Source organism: Panthera pardus, unplaced genomic scaffold (assembly GCF_024362965.1).
Source record: "Panthera pardus isolate Hobbes unplaced genomic scaffold, ASM2436296v1 HiC_scaffold_13, whole genome shotgun sequence".
Taxonomy (NCBI): Eukaryota; Metazoa; Chordata; class Mammalia; order Carnivora; family Felidae; genus Panthera; species Panthera pardus.
The window spans coordinates 200,414,825-200,432,695 of NW_026526688.1; the positions used below are offsets into that span (position 1 = coordinate 200,414,825).

A 17,871-nucleotide genomic window follows, 5' to 3' on the forward strand; every position below is an offset into this window, starting at 1 on the left:
CCCTTCTCTAGTCCAAACTTGTCTTCGCTCTTGCAAGGCTCCACTTCAGCCACCTTTCCTTCCGTAGGAAGCCTCTGCTTAGCAGCAAAGTGAGCTTCCTAAGTGCTTCTTGAACCATTTCTAATCGCAACAGCCATACCCCAGTCATTTGCTTCTGTGTCTGTATTTCGCACCAGACTGTGCACGTCTGGCAAGCAGGGACTCTGCTGCGTTCATTCTTATAATCCCTAGTGCCTAAAGAAGACACTTCAGTCGTTACTGGATGAATGGGTGAATCCACATTCGTGTATAAACCTCGGGATGCCAAACGGGAAACATGAAGCTAATGCCAGATTCCCGTTGTAAGTGAAGAGCTACAGGAGCTCTTCTCATTTCTCCGTATTCTTGACCTAATACGTTTTCTATGAAAAAAAATATGCAGCTTTAAGAAAAAAATTTTAAAAAAATTTTTTAATGTTTATTTATTTTTGAGAGAGAAGGAGATACAGCATGAGCAGGGGAGGGACAGAGACAGAGGGAGACACAGAATCCGAAGCAGGCTCCAGGCTCCAGGCTCCAGGCTCCAGGCTCCCAGCTGTCAGCACAGAGCCCGACGGGGGGCCCGAACTCACGAACCACGAGATCATGACCCCAGATGAAGTCGGACACTCAACCGACTGAGCCACCCAGGCACCCCCAAAAAAATTTTTTTTAATGTTTATTTGTTTTTGAGAGAGAGAGGCAGGGGGAGGGGCAGAGAGAGGGAGACACAGAATCTGGAGCAGGCTCCAGGCTCTGAGCTGTCAGCACAGGGACTGACGTGTGGCTCAAACCCACAAACTGTGAGATCACGACCTGAGCCAAAGTCAGACACTTAACCAACTGAGCCACCCAGGCGCGGCGTGCCCCCCCCCCCCCAATATAGCTTTGACTATTAAGGGAGTATGGCCTAATTACAAGAAAAATCAGAAAATAAAATTAGTGTCCTCCTCCTACTCACCAAGAGATAAGCTCCTTAGTGACCTCTTAGTTCATTTCTGAGACTTTTTTTTTTTTTTTTAATTTTTTAACGTTTGATTTATTTTTGAGACAGGGAGAGACAGAGCATGAACAGGGGAGGGTCAGAGAGAGGGAGACACAGAATCTGAAACAGGCTCCAGGCTCTGAGCTGTCAGCACAGAGCCCGACGCGGGGCTCGAACTCACAGACCACGAGATCGTGACCTGAGCTGAAGTCGGCTGCTTAACCGACTGAGCCACCCAGGCGCCCCATCATTTCTGAGACATTTTAATGCACATCAGTGTGTGCATATGTGCAAGTGCGTTAATAAAAAAATGAGATCGTCCTTTTGTATAAACTGTTTCTCTTACGTACACTGTGAATGGCTTTGTGTGTCAATAAATATGCTTCGTAATTTCCGTAATGGCTATAATATCTCATCACCTGGATGAATCGTAACTTATTTAACCAAGTCCTCCTTATTTGGCATTTCAGTTGTTTCTGCTGGTTTGCCTTGATTGACCGCTGTCTGATCAGCATTGCAGTAGCTAAATCCGTGCACACGAGGGCGGTTATTTGGTTAGGATAAATTCTCAGAGGTAGAATTATTAGATTGAAAGTGCATGCCCATGTTTGAAAAGTTGGACACGTGTTGTCAGACTGCCCTTCAGAAAGAGCACCTGTCCATGTGAAGTTTGAAAGTGCCTTCTGTCTGCCTAATAAAACTTGATTGGGATCTTTGAAGGTGTTACCTCTGCTGGGTAGAGAGATGTTCGTATTGCTCAAGAAGGAGAAAGAGCCAATCCCAGCAGCTCAAACAACAAGGAGTCCCTTTTTCCATAATTAAATAACGTTTCTGCCTTCTTTGCTCTAAATGCTATGAACAGTAGAGCAAATGCCATTTCTCTCTGCCTTTGGAAGCTTCAAGTCTGCATTGTTATGGTTCTGTCCACTCTCCCTGTCAGAGGACAAGCCCTGTCTCTGGAAGATACCACTGATGAGGAATGTCCGGTTTCAGGTGTAGTCCAGCCAAACACATTAGATAATGGAAATCTACTGATAGTACTTACTTGGCCATCAAACACATTTTCCTTTGGAAAATTGGAATTGACACCACTCGGCCAGAAAAATCTGGTTTGCAGGTTCATGAGATCTGCAGACATGCCCAAGAAATTAAGTAGAAGGGTGCTAATTATGATGGGCGTAGATGGAGGGATTGTTCTCCCGCTCTTATCTGGTGGCATAAAAGTGATTTCTGTGCATTGGATCAAAGTAAAAATTGGGTTAGATGGCGTGTGATTTGATCTTTTATTTATTTTTTAATTTTTTAAAATGTTTTTATTTATTTTTGAGAGAGACAGAGTGTGAGCAGGGGAGGCACACACACACACACACAGAGAGAGAAAGAGAGAGAAAGACACAGAATCCGAAGCAGGCTCCAGGCTCTGAGCTGTCAGCACAGAGCCCAATGCTGGGCTCAAACTCATCAACCATGAGATCATGACCTGAGCTGAAGTTGGCGCTTAACCGACTGAGCCACCTGGGCGCCCTACATCTTTTAAAATCTTTTGAGTTCATTATTATTATGCTTTTCCTTCTTTTTTCATCTTATTCATATATTCATATCTGTTTCCTGACCCACTGTAGGCCATGTCCTCTAATTTTTAAAATGTTGCCTTTGTCTGTCATTCTGATCTTTTTTCCCTTATTGTCCACTGGTTTTAATCATAATTTGTTAAATGGAAACCTTTTTAAAAGGCAAAACAAAGTAGCAAAGCAATTAAAGATACTACTTAAAGTCCCAGTTGAGGGAAAGAGCTATAAACTTACATCTTGGAATATTATATAGCCAAAGAATTTGTGGTAACATGGGGGTAATGTTTACAGATCAGTAAGTTAAGTACAATTGCAATATTCTACAAATTGTGTGAGTTCAAATCTCTGCTTTTTAAAGCATACAGAAAAGACCAAATGAAGCAGTCCAGATTATTCTAGTTTTCACTGAATGGTAGGCTCACGGATAATTTTGCCTCCTTCCTGCTCTTCAGTTTTTCTTCAGATTTTTATAACGGGCATATGTAACCAAGGGGAAACATAAAATTAAAATGCCAGCATAAAATATTTTATGTGTGTTGCTTTTTAGACGATAAGGTGAAGAAATAGGGACTGAACCGTTTAACTGTTAACTGTTAAAATCTGGTAGTTATATGAACACTATCAAAAGAGTGGGAAGCACAGAAGAGAAGACATTTAATTGTGAATATGATTTGGAATTTATACTGAAACTTAGATATACAATACTTGCATTTACTTAAAAATGTCTGAGTTCATTAGCATTTACTTTGAATGTCAGTGGGTCAGGTTCATCAAGATCATAAATAATGTAATGATAATCTCAATAATAGATGCCAAATGAATGGATTCTCGTAAAGTGCTCTGATTGACAGTGTTCTGTGGTCTCTTATTAGCGTGTGCCATTCTGTGATGAACATACCTGGTAGGGAATGTATGTGTGAGCGTGTGGGAAATAACAGAGTATGAAACTTGTTATTTCATCTTGTTCATTGAACTCTGTCTAATCTCATTTTAGGAGAATGACATCTTCCTGGGCTGGGAAAAAGGAGCTTATAAGAAATGGGGGAAGAGTAAGAAAAAGTGCTCAGATCTAACTCTAGAAGAAATGAAAAAACAGGCTGCTGTCCAGTGTCTTCGTTCTGCTTCTGATGAAGTAGGTTTGCATTTTGTTTCTAATACTTACGAGAAGAAGAAAGAGGCGGGGCGGGGGGTGGGGCTAAAGGTACACAAATGCAGCATCTTGACCAAAACAACTTAGAAAAATAAACTATTCATTGTCTTACCACTGTGATGTGAACACGGCCCTTTTTTCCTTTTTGGCATTTTTCTTCTTAAGTTGAGTTTTATAAAGTACATTCTTTAACAAGTGCTATTAGAGTATACACAAAATTTTATGTCCTTTTTTTCCGATTTAACATGTTCTGTCTTCTTACATTAGCTTCATTCTTTTTAGTGGCTAAGTTGTATTTCCTCAAGCAATATTCCAACAGCAATATAATATACTCTTTATTACTGGCTATTTACTTAGTTGGTTTTTTTTTTTGTTTTGTTTTGTTTTTGTTTTTTTTGTTTTTTGGGGGAGTTATCTCTACGTTCAGACTCCTGACTCCCAAGATCAAGGGTCCCATGTTCTTCTGACTGAGCCAGCCAGGTGCCCCCTCTAAGATTATTTTTATCCATCTTCTAATACTTCACGTAAAATATTTCTCCTGTCCTTCATGCTGACAGAACAAAATAGTTTTAGAGTAAAATCACCCATTTAGATTAATACTATGCAGTTCTTATTACTCAGGATAAGACGTACTCTCTGAGATCATAACCACTTAGAAAATTATTTAGCTTTCACCACTGTTTGCGACGGTGCGGTTCAAAAGGTACCTTTGTAAAGCAGAGTTGAATTGGGAGGATTCATACAAGTTACCGAAACTTCCTCCTGAGCTGAGTCCTCTAAAGGCTGACGTTGGGGTAACCAGATTTGCTACATCTGATCATCTACAGAGGTGTGTTCTTTCTGGCTGCCGCCCACCACGCATGCCTCTTGAGGTTTGTTCAGTGCTTCCCGGCAGTGTGTTCTCCTGCTCAGAATCGTCTGTGAGAGCCTAGGCCCCTGGCGTGGGCTCCCGCTGCCTCATGCTGCCTCGTGCTGCCTCACGTCCTCCACTGAGGGTGTTCATTCTGGCTCCCCTTCGTCACCGCGCTCACTGTGCTCCTCCGGGACTGAGGCTGTGACCTGCCCGTGTGTTCATGTCCTGGTACCTAACTGAGCGAGTACGATCACTGGCGGTACCGAATTTCTCTTGAACGGAGTTGAATGCTCAGGTGTTTAAGGAGTGTTCCTTGTCGTCCTGCCCTTGTCCTCTCCCTCTGTTCTCCTCTCCCCTCCCCACCCCTTTGATTTGTTAACCTCTGATCTCTCGAAACTGCTGCCTCGTAGACTGTGGGATAGGACTTTGGAAGTGACCGCTCATGGGTCGTCTTGATCAGGTACCGCTTCGTTATGGCAAGTGGGACGTAATGAGCCTGGTCTAAGGGGTGGGAATACACCTGCAGCACACAGGGGACTTGCGACGCTGAGTGCTGGAGACGCAGGGCCGGAGAAGCGGCCTGAACGGCCAGTAAAATGATGGACAGCCAGAGTCATTTTTTCTAATGAGCCACAATCTCTCCTTCGCTTCTCTCTCTGCTTCTGGGTCATTCCCTCTCGTCTGAAGGCTGGTGGAAGCTGGGACCCAGCACCTGTCACCTAGGGAGAAATACAAGTGGCCGGGAGTCCGCCGGTTTGGATGTGTGGCAAGGAGGGGGCAGAGTTGCCTGGGGGGTCCCGTCCTTGAGCAGGGGCAGCGCTCACACAGAGAAAAGGGGGTGGTCGGATGCTTGCTCAAAAGCCATTTTCTACCCGACCCAGAAGGGAAAGTAATTTGGAGTTTAAAATGCAGGTGCCTTTTTAAAGGAGAGGTTAGTTCAGGTAAATTCTTTGAGCAAATTCCAAAGAAGCTGCTGAGTCATGGTTGGGAGGAGAATGCGAGTTGAGGGTTTCAGTCTGGGAAGGGATCTTATTTCTGCTTTGGACCAGAGTTGCTGTGAAATGACTCTTGCCTTGACTCATGGCGGAGGGAAGCTGAGTGGAAAACAAGGGTGCCCGGAGCGAACGGTCGAAGAATGAGGAGTGTGGGCCCCTGCTCCCCTGCCTGCTGAGCTCTCGGCCGGTTGATGCTGGCCGGGCGTGGCAAGTGCTGGCGGCCCCTTGGTGCGAGGTGGACAGACTCGGTGCGGCGCAGACAGAGGAGAGCGGTTCTTGACATTGTTGCTTTGCAGAAATGCTTTTCTTTGCTGGGAAGCCAAAGCTGGGAGTTTTGTTTACAAACCCAGTGAAGTATACTTGTCCAGTTTCTTCTTATTTTGTAAAATAATTGTTGCATTGCTTTTTCCTAATGATTGTTTTTAATCGTATCAACTGAAAATCAGCTGAGGAAATGAACCCGCCAGGCATGTGCCAGGAGCTGGGTACGGGCTTAGGGAATGAAGGAAGCAGAAGAAGGAAGTTCTCAAGCCCCGCCTGCCTTTTTCGGACCGCCCGCTGTGATGTGTGTGCATCAGCACAGCGTCCTCAGGCGGGCTCTCCTGGCTTTTGGGGAGTCAGTGGAAGGAACCTGGGGGGAAAAAATCCTCTTTCTTTGTGGCCTGCAACAACAGAAGGGAAGCACTGTGCATGTTCATAAACTATAGGCTATATGTCCCCAGGCTTTTCTTTCTAGACTCTGCCTGCTGGCTGCAGTGAAACTAAAGGCACAAAGAGGTCCTTCCTAGGAAATTAGAACGCAAACGTTTTGTTCTCTGTTTGGGCCGCAGTGAGTGTTGGCCTACGGGTGTGATGTTCGTTTCCTAGTACTGAGGAAGGTGACGCACGTGGTTCCGCGCTTTCCCACCCAGCCACTGCCAGCCGATCGGAATCAAAAGCCGCTAGACTGTTCACAGTCTGACGAAAATGCTTGTGCTGTAACCGCGAGGGTAACGTGAGTGCTGCTGTCGTTCTGTTGGGTAGGCCGGTAGAGGTGAGGTTAAGCGTCACCTGGGAGAGGAGTTCTTTTCTCGTGACTTCCACGCGTGCCTGTGTGACGATTACAGGTACGGCGTTAGTCGTTGCTGTGAAAGCAGCCGTAGCGTCAGACTCCAGTGCGTCATGGTTGCCGTGGAGAGGCTGACTTCCCGGACTGTGCTTCTCCATGCTCGTGATGGGACTCTGTGTCTCCTTCCGCTTTGTCCCTGCGACAAGTTGTGCCCCACATCACAGCTTTGACCTGCTTACCTCAAGGTTTTGTCACAGAGGCATCGCCGAAACAGCACGAAACACAGTTAGGTCAAACTTAACTGTACACGTTGTTAAAATTCGGCAAAGAATTTGGGCGGTTGGTGAGTGTTTATTCCTCCAGGAGATCATGACCCTCACGGGCCTTGCTGTTTGTTAGGTTCTGCTGAAACTGCCTCTGCCAGTTCCCTTTGCTTGCACGTGCAAATAACACACAGTTCTCTGGCCGTCCATTTTCTTTTTTTTTTTTGAATGTCTATTTTTGAGAGAGTGTGTGTGAGCAGGGAGGGGCAGACAGAAGGGGAGAAAGAGAGGATCCCAAGCAGGCTCTGTGCTGTCGGCACGGAGCCCGACGCGGGGCTTGAACCCACAAACCGTGACATGAGCTGAGCCGAAACCTAGAGTCGGACGCTCAACCGACCGAACCCCTTCCCCCAGCCCTTGGCCGTTCATTTTCTGTAGCATGTTTTGCACCTGCTGTGGCTGCAGTTGTAACAGGGCCCGTAATGGGGCTGGTGCAGCTCACACGTCCCCCAAATGTGCTTTTATTAAGTGACGCTTTCCTGAGCTCTCTGTCTCTGTTGTCAGTGGACGTGGCATGTGCCTGAGGTTGAATATATCCAGATCCCTTGCCCCGTTTTAAAAAACATAAAAGAGCATTGAGGTTTGTCAGCTATCGTTATTTACAATCCTCAAGTTTCGTTGGCTCTGCCTTCTCTGTCCCCAGAGTTAAGGCTTTTTATATTGTTTTAGTTTTGTTTTCATAATAAGTAGTTCTATTTCTGCTTGTTTTAATGGAGCTTCTGAAAACTGCACTAAAGGTGGTAGTTCGCCGTCCATCTGGGGGCGTCCTTGGAAGATGAGGAGCTCTGCGCCCGGCCGTGGGGGGGCCGCAAGTGAGGCTCAGAGGCAGCATAGCTTTAGGTTTTGGGTGTCGCCCTGCCCCACCCACCCCATCGAAGAGCCTCGCAGAGGATCGATGCCCCGGCTACAGCGGGGCCCTTCTTCAGTTGCTCATGTTCTCATACTGACCGAAATCCTCCAGTAAGAGCAATACTCCATCGTAGTATTTGCATATGTGTTGTTCGTAGGCTGTGCCGGGTTGGATATGCAAGATACAAAAACCATGTTACATGTTTCCTGGCAGTTTACTGTTAAAGTTAATTTTGATGACGTATTTGCACACTGACTTCTGAACTTAACTCGTTCTGGATAATAAAACAAGGATCAGAACAATGGTAACTAACATTTTTGGAGCACTTAAAACGTATGAGATTCTGAGCCATGCAAGAGGTGAGGCTGTGCTCCCCCTATAGGCCAGACCCCTGAGAAGCCCGTGGCTAAAGCTGAGAAGGCTCAAGGTGGCTGTGTGGTCACAGCCAGCCCTGCCGAAGAAGCCTTGGCCTTATCTCCTCACTCTAGGTGGAGGGAGGGGCATTCAGGGGCACCTGGAGGCCGTTGGGAGGGTTTTGGCTCTTCCTCGGGGAGGTGGCAGAGGGCTGGAGGGTCTGGAGCAGAGGCTAGTGTAACCTGACTTTGACACTGATAGGGCCCCATGGGCCGCTGGGCTGGGGGTGGTGGTGGGGGGGGGGGCAGGGGAAGACTGAGAAAGCGGTGGTCTGGAAGGTAGAGGACCGTGAGCGCTAGTTGGATTCTAGATATATTTTGAAGGTAGAGCTGACGGCCCCATTTGGAGTGGAGAAGAGGGAGGAACCCAGCGAGGGATAGCCAAGGTTTCTGGTCTGAGCAGCTGCAAGAATGGGATTTTCATGTCTGAGGAAAGGAAATCGGGGAGGAAACACTAATCCGTGGGTGGGTGGGTGGGTGGGTGAGGGTGTGAATAGAGCTTTGAATGTGAGCTCCCAGGGAGAGGGCCAAGTGGAGACTCCGGAAGGCGGCCGGGTGGTTCTGGAGGAGGCCGGACAATAGACTGTTGGCTTGTGTGTGTATCTCGCCCAGACCTGGCGCGCTCCTGTCTCTGGGGCCAGGTGGGAAGTTGCATAAGGAAGACAGTAAGGTGCGGTGAGGCCTGTGGGGCACCGGCCCAGCCCCGCACTAGCTGGTTGCGGCCATGGCAGATGTGGTCCTGATGGGGCCAGAACTTCTGAGCTCGCTTTAGGAAAGGTGGGAAATTGTGGTTTCTGCAGGAAATTCCTGACTTTTAAATGTCAAGAAGTAAGGGTAGGAGAAAGGCAAGAAAGGGGGAACAGCTGCTATAAAATCTGTGGCTGAGGGGAGTGAGAGGGCAAAACAGAGGCATGTGAGGTGCTGTGGCGTGGGACGTAAAAAGGACCGAGTGCGCGAGGGTGCGGAGGCAGACGGGGGAAGGTACAGAGAATACACAGCGTTGAATAGCCGTGTGCCTGGCTTCAGAAGTAAGTTCTTACAAGCAAAGCCCCCCCTCCCCCCGCTGCGCTCTTTCCCGATGGCGCGTTAGTCCGTCTCTCTCAGGTGCTCCCGCTGTCCTGAACGTGGACTTGTCCTTCCCGTGCATATCTGTATACTTTCACTAAACACTGCTTCGGGAGCACACCAGTGGGAGACTTTCACATGTTAACTTTATGTGAGCGGAACCACTCTGCACATATTTTGCAACTTCTTTTAGTCAACATTTTTGAAGTTTTATCTGTGTTTGATAATGCGATTAACTCCTTTTCACTGCTAAACAGTTGCCCATTGTAAGACCATATAGCTGTTTATTCTTCAGGCAACGGACCTTTCGATTCTGTCCCATTTTTGACTGTTAATAAAGAGTACAGTAGGGAGCACTCTGTACACATGTCCTCCTGCACACGCAGGGCTTTTCTAGAGGCCGTCCGGGGAGCACTCTGTACACGTGTCCTTGTGCACACGCAAGGCTTGTCCGGGGAGCACTCTGCGTACGTGTGCCCTCATGCACACACAGGGCTTTTCTGGAGTTGATATGTGGATGTCAGATTGCTGCATTAGAGTCAGGGTGTTTTAACTGTTTTACCATCACGGGCTTTTATTTGGTGAAAGCTACGGGACTAACCAGAAAGATACACTAACCTGTTGTTACGTGCATTCTTTCCTTATGTGCCCACTCTTGGCTTCTTTAAGAGATCGTGCTTTCTGGATTAAAAATAACTGTTAAATTCTGTGTTGAGGAACTGGGCTACTCTTGTTAATTGAACCGTGAGGTGTGAGGAATGGCGTATCCGGACATTTGACCCAGAGCCCAACAAGCCTCTGTGCCTGAATCTCCTTCAGCAAGTCTAGTTGCTACCGGAGGAGCGTGGGTGTCTGAAGGGAAAAGAAACTGCCGTTTCCAAAGGAAAGTAAGCAACAGAACATTTTGCTACGCACAGGGTCTGCCTAAGCAAACGAGGTGTGGCGATGGAACAGGAGGGCTGAAGAGCTTTGCTCCAGCTGAAGCGTTCTTGCTTCGTAGACAGTGAGATGGGGGCCCAGAGAAGTCCAATGACTTGTCTGGCGTTGACACGGGACGGCGCGCCTGACGCACCCGGATCGCGCACTCCTGGCGTCCCGTTGCCCCGCTAAAGATGATACAGAGCACAGTGAACTTCTTTCTAAGGCTCGGTTAATCTGTTTGATCGTTACTTTCAACAGAGGCTGACATCCTCTACTTTCTGTGACAAATAAGTGTCTTTTGCCCATCGTTCTAAGAAGATGTAGATCTTGTCCTCCCTGGCACGTGACGGGTATGTGACGATATTTATCCAGTGGCTGTCTCTCTTCTCTCACATCGTATTCTAGAGAGCAGATGGACGTGAGAGCTGGAGGCAGCCAGCGGGTAGATTTTTGTAGCTCTTCCTGTGGTCGAGGGCGGGAATCACGGCCCTCATGCAGGTGCCGTGGCAGAAACAGCTTTTCATTTGTTTGGGTTTTTAATGTTTTTCAAATCTTCGGCCGTAGGCCAGGGATGTTTGTTCCGCACAGCCCACGCCTCACCCACCACTTCCTGTTGTGCTGTGCCCGACCGCCTCACCTGTTCCTCTAACTTCCCTGGCTGCCAAAGGCGTGAGCTCGTGAACGCTGGTGTGCGTTCTCCCTGGTCTCCCCTGGTGCTCTTTTGTTTACTGGCTTAACGTGAACTTAGTTCTAAATTTTAAAAAGGTTTTTAAAATGAAAGTGGTCCTTCACAGTGAATCGTCACCAGTAATCCTGCCTCGGTATCTAGTTGGGTTTCCTCCCACGAATCTTCCAACTCTGCTTTAGAAATTAAAACCCGAGATCTGAAAAATTGTAAAAGAGCTCCGTGCCCATGCAGGGTGGGTCTGAGCGGAGGAGCGTCGGCCGTCTGTACCTGGGTTGCTTCCGCCTGACAAAATACCCCACAGCTGGGTGACTTACACTAGCCGTCTGGCTTCCTCCCAGTCGTGTGGGTGCGCCAGGGCTCAGCTGGGAGGTTCTTCCGTGGCTGGTCTTGTGTGGGGTCTCACGCTGCTGCAGTCCAGTGGCCCTGGGAGCGGAAGATCCAGGCTGCTCTCCTCGCTTGTCTGGCCTCTCGGCGGGGAGGCTGGCTGTGACGGCCGCACGGCCAGCGTAGGTCTGTACGTGCAGGGGGCCCAGGAGTTAGCATTCCAAGAGGGTAGGGGTGGGGGGCCCCGGCTGGCGCCCCACCGTGGGTGGGGCCGGCGCTGGGGCTGCGTGCCTGCAGACACGGTTCCTGGGGGCACAGAGTGCTACACTTTTCCATCCTGGTGGGGATGGAGGCAGGCGGGGACACCGGGCTCCCAGGAGGGAGGGTGTGAGATACCTTAATGGAGACGCAGGAGTGAATGAAAGCCGGCGAATTGTCCGAATCGCCGTCCAGCTGCCGCAGCCTTGAGGATGAGGAAGAGACGTTCAGGGGACTGGATGACCTCCTCACGTTCTGAATGTGATAGCACGAGGGTTGGAAGGTGGAGCGGAGGAAATCCCCCGCGGAATTTTCCACACCATTTTCCGGGTGTGGAAAGCGAGTCTGTGGTGGGTGAACGATTTAGGGAGCGTCCCGGGGCGAGCCCTGGGATGGTGTTCAAACCCAGACCTGTTTTGACTCTCACGTCACCGTGAGCGGACCGGGCAGCTCGAGGTCCCCGAGTGTCATATTGGTTAGTGACCGCAGGCCTGGGGTGGGAGTGTCTGTCCAGCAGTTAGGAAATTCCCAGTTCAAACCATCTGTCCATAAAAGGTGAACCTTTGAGTTGGTTAGAATGGCGACAGAAACCTCTGGACGTGGAGAGGAGAGAGAACGGGGTGGGGGAGTGTGTGCGATTGACTGTGTTTCCTTTATGTTGGTGATGAGGAGGATGGCTGGCGTGGAGAGGGCGGAGACGTCCTGAAGATGGGAACCGACGAGAGAATTTGCCGGAAGCAGCGGGACAGTAGCTGCGGAGTCTGACCGAGGCTGGGTCTCCATGGAAAGCCCGGGCCTTTAGCTTTACCCCGAGCTTCTGTGAGAGGGCATGGCCATGTGGGGGCCCCCTGCCCGGGCAGAATCCAGAGGACTTGGGGTTCTCTGGGTCAGGTTAATTATCTTACTTACTCCTCCAACCTCAAACTCCAATCAGAGCAAAATTTATTTATTTATTAATGTTTGTTTATTTTTGAGAGAGCACAAGCAGGGGAGGGACAGAGAGAGAGAGGGAGACGCAGAATCGGAAGCAGGCTCTAGGCTGCGAACTGTCAGCACAGAGTCCGATGCGGGGCTCAGACTCATGCATCGTGAGATCACGATCTGAGCCGAAGTCGGACAGTTAACCTACTGAGCCACCCAGGTGACCCCAGAGCAGAATTTAAAGGCATTTTAGAAATTGGGAATCCAGTAGGGAGATTGTGGATAATGAAAAACATCAACAAAATCTACAAGTGGCATCGACATTTAGATGACTGATGTGACGGGCATTCCGATGGGGCCTCACGTGTACGTCATCCTCGTTGGGCCTCGAGCCTCTTGAGGGGGAAAGTGTGGTCTCAGGGTCACAGGTAAAGCAGCACATGGGCCCTGCTGCCCGGTGCGCGTGTGGCGGGGTGCGAATTCAGACCCAGGCCGGTGGGACGTGGGAGCCCGTTTCTTCTGAGAAGTAGGCGTTACTACAGTGTAAACCCCCAGAGGACAGGGTCCTGCCTGTCCGTGGGTGACGCCCAGCCCAGGTGTGCTCACCACCGACCCTGCTCGTGACCGTTGGCTGAGCCAGTGATAAAGCAGTGAATGGTCGTGCATTCAGAAACTTGCCAGTCCCCACGTGGGCATCACTAGTTTCCAGATTTGGAGTTCCGGTACTTGAATTTTAGCTGCCCTCACTGTGCGGGGGGGCCTTTTCAAACACGCTCCTGGGATCCTGGGCCATCCCTGTAGGCAGTGCAGTTAGGAACAGCAGTGTGTGAGCTCGGTGGGAACGGTGGCACCTTGGGCACCTACAGCGTGTTCTCCCTTACAGCCGTCACTAAGACCGGTCTCGTTTACTTTATTTCTTCGGACACCACAGGCTCTCAAGTACCCTTGAGTGCCCTCGTGGACGTGGTGTACTCGTAAAACATCTGACAGCTCATATCATCGTCGGGAAAGTACGCAGAATTTCTCGCCACCGGCTCCAGGTGAACGCTGAACAGTACCTGCCGGGAGACGACCGGGGACGAGGCTGCTTTTGGTGGCCCTTTCTGTTCCTCAGTTTTCAGGCCTAGCCCAGCGATCTGATGATTATTTTTCACCTAAGTGGGATGCCGCAGTAGTCGGGGAAAGAGGACAGAGCCTGGGGGGTGGAGCGTGCTCGTAGCCGCGTTCGGGAGTAAGCTCCCCGTTTCGTTGCCACGTGGCTAGGAGAGCAGATGCGTATACTTCAAGCTGCCTTGCTGTCCAGAGCGAGTAAACTTCACAGATGTGTGGAGGTAATTTCCAAAACAAAGCATAAAAAAGAAATACCGTGTAGTCACTAGTGAGGATGATCGTTCCGTGTAGAGTATTAAATGGCCGGCCGTCGCAGGGACCTGAGCGAAGTTGAATGGTGATCCCGAGAGGCTCGGCCCTCGGCACTGGAGACTGGCACTAGGTTTAGAAACACAGTGACATAGCTCGCTGTAGAGAACAGCGTGCAGCGAGCAGCGGGTCAGCTGACACCGGTGTTAGGTTCGTGGTCTGGAGGAAATGGACTAAAACAGCCATATTCATCACACCTTGAACGTTATGGTAAGCAGAGTCTTCCTGATGGAATTACGTGGTCAGAGCAGTGTTTGTGACTAACATTCGCCACGGGTCTTAGGGGTGTTTTTAAGGGAGGGACAGCCCTTCTGTGGCCCATTGCCTGTCGCCCTCTGTCCTGCGTCCCTACTAAAAGCGGTGATATGTCAGGGGTAGAGTGTAACTGGCAGCGTCTACAATTAACCATTTTCACTGCGCCGTTTCCTGCTGTTCAGACTGGAACTGTGTGGTTTCTTGTTTAGGATGTCTGTAATACTTGTGCTGAGTCATTTTGAGTTCAGTGAATGGGGAACAGTTCTATTTTTAGCCCCTGAAGGCCCCATGAGGGCGGCGGGTGGAGCGGAGTCCTGTGCACCTGTCCGGATCGCGCCCACCGGAGAGAGACTCCGTTCCGGTTTAAATAGGACCTCCGACCACTGAGTAAAGGTCCTTGGAAATTCGTCTTCCCTTTTCGTACTCTGTGAAGGACTTTTCTTTCTTCCTGTGAGAAATAGAAAAACTTTCAAGTTTCAAAGTCTTTGTAGCAAACGATTATTTGTTTGTGCGTGTTTCCAGCATCTGTCCCTCCGGGAGCTTTGGCTCTTCTTGTCTCCCTCCCAGTTTCAGGCTCTTCTGTGCCCTGCTCGTGACCTTTAAGAGAAGACAAAGCTCTCACACTCGCTCAGGGCCGTGGCTCTGAGTGCTTTCTTGTTTCAGTCGTCAGTGTTCACTGGAGAAAAGAACACAATTGCCTTGTTTTCTCTAGACCGTGAGCTCCCAGAGGAGCTGCACGCGATGTTTGTGACTTTTCCCCCCCTCTTTGTACTGAGTCCGGTACAAGATTTCCTCACGCAGATATCGAATATTGTTTTTGATGGTGACCGTTGGCCGTACGATGAGTGTTTAGGTCCGTAGGCTGCACCGTGGGTGACATGCCATAGCCCTGGGAAGACCAGCCATTCTGGGCGGTACATTCATACTTTCACATTTTATCAGCAGGTGCCGTTGAGTATACTTTACTAGTAAAATACGTGTACTAAATTGGATCAGCAAACCTGTAGCTTTTCAACTCTTGTGTTGTTTACGTATTGATAACGCATTTCATTTGGAACGTGGAAGATTTGTAAGACCTTTATGTTAAAGCAAGGGTGTACAGATACCTGATTTTTTATATACCTGGCAGTAAACTAATGTGTGTTTTGTTCTCATGCAGAGCTCTGGTATCGAGACTCTGGTGGAGGAGCTCTGCTCCAGACTGAAAGACCTGCAGAGTAAGCAAGGTGAGCGTAGCCCCTGGAGGGCCTGCACACAGTAGGCTGTTTGCGCCCTGCACACAGTAGGCCGTTCGCACCAGGGCCGCGGGCACCAAGGGAGATGGTTGAGGACACCCTAGGATCGGCCAGAGACAGACAAGAAGAGGAAAGTCTTTGTGTTCATTGCGTCTCCATGGCAGCGTCATGCTGTGTCTTCAGCTCTTAGTGGCTTCTGGGTCACCCTTAGCGGTCCCTTGTCGATAGGTCCCTGCTCTCAGAGGAGTCACTTAATCCACGGGCGCCCTCACGATGGGGGGATGTTTGGTGTCATGTTCACATCAAAACCCAGGGCTCGGGATCGGGAGCGATATTTCCTCCTTCCCGTCCTTGTCCCCCGTGAATATCTGCCCGTTGACGTCAAGGCCTCCGAGGGTGTTGACACTGATTATTTCAGATTTGACAGGAATTTCTGCCTTGACTCTTGGAGGTTTTTTGGAAGGGCAGTCTTTGAAGCTCGTTAAAGTCTTTTCGACTCGTGAATCCTCACGGCTTCTCGGGCCAACTTTTCTGCAAGCCCTTGGAGTGAAAGCTATGTGTTAAAGTTAAGGCTCTTTGTTTTTCTTGCCCTCTTCATGGCCATTTTGCCGCCCAGTGACCCTTGAGCCTTCCTTCCAAGGGCACAGTTTATTTGTTTTTAACCTAAGGCAGTAGGTACCATGAGCTAAGCTGAGAGTATAGCCCTTTGCTTCAGTTTTATTGAAACACAGCCCTTGCTCAGAGATGTTGTAAGAGAGCTGATCGTAATGGATTTTCTTAACAGATTCGTATCGGTTGAGAGGAGTCAGTACAAAGTCCATGAGTGGGGAATTGAGCGAGAAAATAATTTCTGGAATTAAACATGGTCTCTCTCCTTCTGCTGTAATTAATAGGGGATGTCAGTCTGTCAGTCAGGTGCCTCTAGAGCCCTCTGTCAGTGATGAGGCGAACAGCTCTCACCCCTCAGCCCCCCATCAGTATGGTGAAGCTAGAGAATTCCCTCTGGTGCTGTGAAGAAGTAGATCTTTATTGCATAAGAAGACAAATGGCGTATAGAGTTCTTTTCAAGCCACTAAGCCTATATGATTTCCGACTAAAGTTCCTTGAGAAACTTAAAAAAAAAAAAAAAAAAAAAATCATTTGTTAACTAGATACAAGACCAATCTTTCTGAATTTTTGTTTCATAACAGAAGAGAAGATTCACAAAAAGTTAGAGGGGTCTCCCTCTCCAGAGGCAGAATTATCCCCTACAGCAAAGGATCAAGTGGAAATGTATGTAAGATTGCATTCATTAACAAAATGTGCATGGTTAAAAATCCGACTAATATCTGCTGTGTGCTTTACCGGTTTTGTTCGTTGCCTCGTATTCAGTCTCCCATTTTATAATCCAGGAAACATGTGTTGAGCACTTCTTGTGTGCGTGACACTGAGGAGTCAGAGGTGAATGAGACGGTCCTGTCCTTGTCGTACGTACTGAATCAGGATTTGGGAACTGGGTGAGCGAAAGAAACACGGTTGTTACTGACTGTCCACCCAGTGTGCTGTCACACCAGTCCCCGGAGACGGCTGTGAGAAAGTGGGCTCGCCCTCGTTCCGCACGCAGGGAAAGCGGGGTTCCACTGCTGCGTACAAAGAAGTGTGGGCAAGTCATTGACCTTGTCAAGCTTGTTTCCTGAAGGTGCTCTGAGTCCTTTGTTTGTAGATGGCTGGTAAAGTCAGCTGCTTTATAAGCAGAACTTGCTTCTTGTACAATTTATTTGAATCTTACGAACTTCTAGAACTTCAGGTGAAAATAGCTGTTATTGGTTGATGTGGACAGGTGCTTGCTGTCCAGTGTGGCCGCCGTAAGTCACGTGTGGCTGTTTAGCACTTGAAATGTGGCCACTTCAAATTGAGATGTGCTGTAAATGTAGAACTCTCACGAGATTTCAAAATTTGGTATAAAAAGGAATGTAAAATATTACATTAATATTTTAAAATACCAATTATATGTTGCAAGGATGATGTTGTGGATATATTTGGTTAAACTACATCATTGGATTCCCTTTCACCTGTGTTTTCTTGCACTTTTAATGTGACTCCGAGGAGGTTAAAAATTCTCTGTGAGGTTCACGATGTATTCCCATTAGACAGCTCTGGTAGAGACTGGAAAGGAGAATCAAACATAGGCCCTTCGAAAACATGGCCTTTTGTCACCTCACAAGTGACCTTGACTGTTGCCTCCAGAGTACGGTGCCCTTGGTAGGCAACCCGACTCTAGATTCTTGCTTTGGCAGTCCGTCTTGCTCTGAGATTTGCCGGGACTACCGGCTTCTTGGCAGATTGGAAAGTCATCTTCCTTGTTTTCAGGCCCTGTAGAAGCAGGCTCCGTGGCTCTTCCTACCCTGCATTTCCAGTAGTCGCTGGCCTCCTCGGGTTTCGTGTGCACACAGGTTCCTGTGCCTCACAAGTGGTACTCCCCAGACTGCGACGTTTCTGGAACGTCAGGGCTCTGCTGTGGCCCACTTTTCCTAATGGTTCTGGGCCGCGCCAGCATCCTCTTTCCCAAACACCCGAGTACCCTTCCTCATCCGTGCCGT

The 17,871-nt window shown here is 48.9% G+C and overlaps 1 protein-coding gene across 1 annotated transcript in view; it reads left to right on the plus strand.

Annotated features, from left to right (window-relative positions):
* KIAA0232 (KIAA0232 ortholog) overlaps positions 1-17,871 on the plus strand; it is a 53,129-nt gene that overhangs the window by 15,487 nt on the left and 19,771 nt on the right. Inside the window, 3 exon segments of the mRNA XM_053901717.1 lie at positions 3,569-3,706; positions 15,217-15,283; positions 16,483-16,564. Of these exon segments, the coding sequence (XP_053757692.1) occupies positions 3,569-3,706; positions 15,217-15,283; positions 16,483-16,564 (287 nt within the window).